At 35.6% G+C, this 6,864-nt stretch overlaps 1 protein-coding gene across 1 annotated transcript; it reads right to left on the bottom strand.

The window, feature by feature from the left end:
- Window positions 1–534: 534 nt before the first annotated feature.
- corto (centrosomal and chromosomal factor corto) lies at window positions 535–5,396 on the bottom strand. Its single transcript, XM_075289182.1, has one exon. The coding sequence runs from the start codon at window positions 3,547–3,549 to the stop codon at window positions 1,483–1,485; it is 2,067 nt and encodes a 688-aa protein (XP_075145297.1). The 5' UTR covers window positions 3,550–5,396; the 3' UTR covers window positions 535–1,482.
- Window positions 5,397–6,864: the final 1,468 nt, after the last annotated feature.

Raw genomic sequence — 6,864 nt, 5'->3', positions numbered from 1 at the left:
ACCATTACCTGTATTTCTATTACCATGAAAGTGTATGCAAAATAAAAAATCCTCAACACATTTTCATTTCATTTGGATACACATTCCGAGAATATTTCTTGTATACATAACCATTCATTCACTTGTTTTCCAAAACCCATTTTTTCAATTGAAGGGAACTTGATTTCGCTTTTGTTAATTTTGTTTTAAAAAGAATTCTCTTTTTTCGATTTATTTGTTTTTTAAAGTAAAAACTATTTGTTATAACAATCATTATATAATTTTGTCTTCATCTAATACACTTCATATTTTTTTTTGTTTTCTTTTTTCCAATTTAGAAATTTAAACATCAACAAAATTTCATTAAAAAAAATAAAGATAAAAGAAAATATGGTTTTTTTATATGTAAAATTTACAAAGTGTTTTTAAGGGGGAGGGAAATGGGAAAAGGTAGGTGGAAACATAAATTTATAAACTAATTTTTTTTGTTTGTTGAATAATTTTTCTTTGTACAAAAATCACAATAATGCCAGTTGAAATTGTAGGAGTTTAATTTTCTTTTTTTTTGTTATTTATCGATTTGGCTTTAAATCTTCGTTCTGGTTTTTTATTTTTGCTGAGACATAGGGGCTACTTCTTATATGATGGAGATGTGATGATAATGGATGCTGGATCTCAATATTTTTAATTTTTCGCACAGGTTAAGCAACAACAAAACTTTGTGGGAGGGGGGGTTTATTTTCCTTTAGTAATTCAGCCTCTCCAAAAAGGCTTCGTCTTCGCTCTTTTTTGTTTGTTTTGCTGGCCTTTTAGCAGTTAATTTAGTTTTTTTTTTCTTTTGGCGGGTGTTTACCGTCGGCATTCTCTAAGGCTGTTTCTAGGAAAAGCATAGTCTTTTTTTTTTTGTTAATATTCATATATTTGGATATTTTTTGAAGTGTGTGTTTTTTTGGGTTTGATTTTTTTTTTCTTTTTAATTTTTTTACTAAGTAAAGCTTTTTTCCTTATATATTATATAGAGATTATATATAAATTAATATGTACAGCCTTCTAAATCACTTTTCCTAGAGGCCTTGTTGGGAGAATATTGGCCAGGCCTCAATAATGCCTTTCTCTCGTTTTGTCTTACTCTCGCTGGAAAGCAATATTCTTTGCCATTTGCCTCTTTAGCTGGGAAGAACTCCTATTCTCTTTCTCTCTTTTCCTTGAAACTTGCTCCTTTGTTGTTGGGAGATATCAGAATATCACTTATGCTGCTTGGCTTATTATACAAAATTATTATTTTTTTATGATTCTTTGGATTTGTTTGCTTTGACAAAGGTGATGTTGATGTCGATGACGGGAAAGGAGCTCCGGTCTTGGGTAGGAGAATTAGGAGTTTTTCTTTTTTTTTTTTGTTTGGATAGCTGTAGAGGCGAAATTTGTTTTATGTCGCCTACTCTACAAGCTTTCTTTCAATTTTCACGGGGTTTCACTCTATGGGAAGCCATGGCCTTGTCTTTATCACACATTATAGCAGGAGATTTGTTGCAAATGCTGGAATGATGGTGTGGCAGCAACGGCAGCTGCTGCCGCTGTGGCTGCTGTGAATTGGGGAAAGGATTGTTGCAAATTGGCTGCTGCTGCTACAGCCGCAGCACTGGAACTTGCTGCCAAATATGGATGCATACGTTGAGATCTTAGGTATTGGCGATATTTGCCACTGATCTTTTCGGAATAGTGTTGCTGTTGTTGTTGTTGGCTGGTGAGGTGTTGTTGCTGTTGCTGCTGGTGTTGTTGATGATGGGCGGCGGCAGCTGCTGCTGCTGCGGCCGCTGCAGCCGCCGCTGCTGTATGACTTTGTTGTTGCGTATTGGGCACTATGGTCGAGGCATAATGTCGGGCATTTGCCGAACTTTGGCTATTGAGAGATGTTGCCTCAGGACCAGCCTGATAATTACTAGGAACTGTGGCCATTGGACTACGGTCCATCATAAGACTATTAAGACTATTGATATTGGCTGAATTACTAGAGGCCGCTGTGGCTGCTGCCACCGAAGCCCTATCCGAGGAGTTTGAGGAATTCCACAAGGAGGCAACATTTAAGGCTTGATGTTGCTGGTGTTGTTTACTGCTGCTGCTGCTGCTGCTCGATCCATAGATACCGCTACCAGAAATCATGGCATCTCGTTTGCCAACATTGGCTGCAGCTGCAGCGGCTGCGGCAGCCGCTGATGATGCATTTAAGGACTTACCCGAACTCTGCTGACCATAACCCAAATGGGCTGGGGTCATAGAGCTACGGGCTGCAATGGCTGCAGCAGCGGCCAAATGATCCCATTGATTGGCGGCAGATTGTTGTTGTTGTACTAAAAGGTGACTTTGGCTTTGGCTTCTTTGATGGGGAACTGTCGCTCGTTGAGAGGAACGCATATAGGAGGAGGCATTGCTGGAGGCGGCTGTAGAAGTTGAAGAGGACGAGGCGGCGACATTAGAGGATGAATGGTGATGTTGTTGTTGTTGCTGTTGCTGCTGCTGCTGGTGTTGATGATGATTCACCACCACGGGATAGTGGGCCTGTTGAGACATTTGTGACATTTGCTGTTGTTGCTGAGATTGTTGGTTATGCCTGAGTTGTTGTTGTTGCAAATGTTGCTGATATTGTTGGGCAGCCTGAACGGCCTGGCGTTGTTGGTGCTGCTGTTGTTGTTGCTGGTGATGTTGTTGTTGTTGCTGGTGTTGTTGCTGTTGTTGTATAACCTGAGTTTGTCTAGCCCTCCTGGAGGATGATGAGGCAACCACACCGCCTGCATTTACCGAGGACGCTGACGAGGAGCTGGAGTGTATCACATTTTGGGAACTTTGCGAATGTGTTAAGGCAGCAGCTGCCGCTGCTGTATTACGGGCTGCCGCCGCTGTAGGCATATTATTCACAAATGGACTACGTCTTTGCGATTCCATTTTGCGAAAATAGCATGGATGTATCATAAGCAGGGGTTCCACCCTTTGACCCGCCGGTGGCTTAGGCTGATTGGGTAGCTCATATTCCACACTACAGTCCACATGTAAGGGTATTGTATAGTCTTTGGCCGTGGACGCCGTTGAGGGCGTACTAAGTGCTGAGGTGGAGGTGGATGCTGCGGCAGGTGTTGAGGCTGATGATGAAGCGGCTGCTGCTGCTGCGGCTGCTACAGCTGCTGCCAATGATGCTGAGGAATTGTTGGCGGAGGCATTTTGGTTACGTTGTTGTTGTTGCTGGCTGGCAGTAGCGGAGGATAACGCCGAGGCTGTGGCCAAAGCGGCCGACGATGAAGCGCTTGCAGCCACAGCTGCTGCCGCCGCCATTGATGACATCCTTGAGGAATTATGTGAATAATGGCTGTGACTATGGTGTGATGAGGCGGTTTGTTGAGGCTGATACAATTGATGTTGCTGCTGCTGTTGTTGCTGTTGATGTTGTTGCTGTTGCTGCTGCTGATGATGATGGTGATGACTATGATGCTGATGATGCATTAAAGCCGTTTGTGTTTGAGCCAAAGTATGAGAGGCCAAGGCCATATCATAATTGGCATAACATGCAGCCATAGTCATTTTGCTGATTTCGAAGATCGTATCGTTTGGCGACGAACACGAGGAAGGGGGAAGTAAGCCTTAGACAAAGCTTCCCTTGTCTAAGCAGCAAAGGTTTTAAGGGTTTTGGGATTTTAAGAATTTTGGTATTTAATTTTTGGAGGCTAATAAGCTTAAACACTAACACTTTTTACACATTTTTCATTTTTGTAGAGTTGAGATGGGGGTGGAAAGAATTTTTTTTTTTACTGAAATATTTCCAAAAAAAAATCTTTAATATATTTTCTTCTTCTTTTTTTTTAAACAAAAAACAAATTGGCACTGGTAATCCAAGCTTTACAGATGATGTTGTTGTTGTTGTTGGTGATGGAACAAATTCAATGTATATATAATATAGGTAATCCACAGGGCTATTATATATAATTGAATTGCTAAGATAGGCTCTTGTAATATTGTTTAAATTTGTTGTTGTTGTTGTTGTAGCAGGAACGTTAATCCATTAAATTGTGTAAAATATGTAACTGTGTTTTTATTTTTCAGATAATTTATTTTTTTCTGTTAAGTTTCGTTTAGCAGGTATTTTTAGTGGTATTCTTGTTTTTTTTTTATTAATTCAATTTTTTTTTTACTTTTCTTCTTCCTCTTTTATTTTGCTTTTTAAAGACCCGTATTATTATATTAGCTTTTTTTTGAATATATTTTTCTTGTATTTATTATTATTAATTTTTTGTTAATTTATAGGTTTAGTCAGTCTTTATATTATGGTTGTTTTTTTAGTTATAAAAAATTTTAGGGTTTTTATTTGAAATTTATTTTGTTTTCTTTAGGTTTTTTTTTGTTATATTTGTTGTGTATTCAGTCTTAAGAATTTATGTGTATGTGTGTGTGTTGATTTTTTTGAATTTTTTTTACAAAAAAAAGAAAGCTGCTTTAATTTTCTTACTAAGACGCGACGGCAAAAATAGTTGAAGTTTTTTTTTCTTTAATTTATTTGGCTTAGGTTCTTGTCGAGCGTTGAATGTTTTCTTTCTTTTTTGGTATTTTTCTCCGTACGTTACAAGTTACAATAATTATTGTCCGTCCGTTTACCACGAGCAGCTTAGACGTTATGTGGAGCAGCAATTGGAACAGAGACTTTGTTAATGGTTTTTGAATTCTTCCAATGCGTTACGTTGTAATCGTTGAACATAAAATTGCGTTATGATTACGTAGCCCGAGAGAGATTACACTCACTGGTGGTGGTTGAGATAGCGAGAGTGAGAGACAATGTAATCACTCTCTCACTCAAAGATTTTTGTTTTTTTTTGTGGTTGAGAGAAATGAGTTTCACTCAAAGTAATTGAGTTATGAGTTATTTGGCTTGTACTTTTGAGTGAGTTTTTTTTATTTTTCACTTGACACTCTCTATATTGATTTTATGATTTTCTCTCTCTCACGTTTTTTCAAGAATTTTTTTCTTGTAGGATTTGTTTTTAAAAATTCCTTGTATTTCTTCAATAAATTTTAGACACTTTTTAAGGTCTTCTTGGGATGTCGATTGTTTTGTTTTTTATTTTAAACAAACTTTTATGACTTTTCTGTATTTAGTTTTATTTTTTTGTTAAATTATATTCTTTAAATATCACAATAATTTATTAATGATGATTTGTTTGTTTTATTTTAGTTAGGGCTTCTTTGTTTAGTCATATATATAAAAATATTTTTTAATGTATTTATAAGGAGCTCTTCGCGTTTGTTTTTAAGAAATTCTTGTTAAAATTGTTTGTTTTTTTAGTAAGTGTTTCAACTTTGTTTTGTTTATTTCTCTTGTATTTGTTTTGCGGCGTTCTAACAAAACGTAAAGGCGTCTTTATCGTACGAGCTCTCTCAGATGACTGAGCAGTCAATGGCAAACATTTGTAGCATATGAATTTTTGTTTGTTCATCCCATATATTTGTTACCTGTTTGTGTGTGTTGTCCATAATAATAATGCCGCCGCCTATGCGAACGAAACCCTCTAATCTTGCTCTCTCTCTCACTCAAAATCTACGAAATCATCTGTTTATTAAAACGTTACCTAGAACAACATTTGAGTGTAATCCAATGAAACAGCTGTTTTTACAATAGGGGATTATAAAGCCACAAACATATGATGGCTACCTAAAGTGGGACTCAACTCAAATATGGGGTGGCAAATGAGAGAAAGAGATATTAGGGGTTCTCTGAATTTCTGATGGCTACCTAGAGAATTGCTCATCTAAATGGGGTGTTGAGTAGAAGAGACATAAATTTAATCTCTCAGTAGAGATTGGGATGACTATTATACTCAACTAAAAGTAATAGTGAGTAAAAGAGGGTATTTTTCTATCTACCGCTCTCTCCTCTATTAAAATTGTGGAAATTGCCTATATAGAGTATAGAGAGATTATATTCTCTCTAGCAAAAGAAAATTTCAATATTCAAATGTATGATGGCCATTTTAGAAAACCACTAAACATGATGAGTAAAAGAGACTTAATTCGGAAATTAAGTCTAAATTTCTTGATGAGTAAAAGAGATTTTCTCTCTCATCATATTAAGATATAAGTTTTATTCCAAAATATTACTTAAATATACAATGAATTAAAAAAGTGAGAATAAATGGCTCTCTCTGTTGTAATCAAAACAATGTAATTTTTCATTTTTTTTATTTCAAGAAAAGCTTAACTAAAATCCAAAAGATAGATAAAAGAAAAAATAATAAAACATAGAAATTCATACAAATTTGTATTTTGTTTTATAAAGAAATTTTTGTCATAAGCCGATAACTTAGCTTTTAAAAATTTTTTATTTTGAAATAGTAAATTCCTATAATTTTTAAATATTCAACAAATTTTATATTAAACAAAAATATTTCAAGATATTACTTTCTTAACCAAAAGATAACAAAAACCTCTCTAATCTCTTCAAAAAAAAGAAGGAGAGTAAAAGCATTTGATTCTCTATAACTCATAAGGTTTTAGACAAGTATCATGAGTTTTTAGTGAGTTACAAGCCATTTTTGCACTCTCTATCCTGTATGGTGAGAGAGCAAAATCTTGCAACTCTCTAAACATATATGCTACCTACTTAAGAAATCCACTAAACTATTGAGTACAAGAGATTAAATTGCATTAACTCTCCCGTGCTCTTCTAAACAACCAATTGCATTTTACCAAGAACATTTTAAGCACTCCTGGTTATAATAAAACAGGTAGAGAGTGAGAGGAGATTCCGTATAACAACCAATTGCAGGCAATTATTCTCCTAAACAACAACAATAAAACTCAATTTACACAATGTAGTTACTATTAATTACAAAAGCAAATTTAGTTTAA

This window comes from Haematobia irritans, chromosome 1 (genome assembly GCF_050003625.1).
Source record: "Haematobia irritans isolate KBUSLIRL chromosome 1, ASM5000362v1, whole genome shotgun sequence".
In the NCBI taxonomy this organism is placed as follows: domain Eukaryota; kingdom Metazoa; phylum Arthropoda; class Insecta; order Diptera; family Muscidae; genus Haematobia; species Haematobia irritans.
Note: the sequence above shows the minus strand (reverse complement) of the source record. Positions and strands in the feature narration are given on the sequence as shown.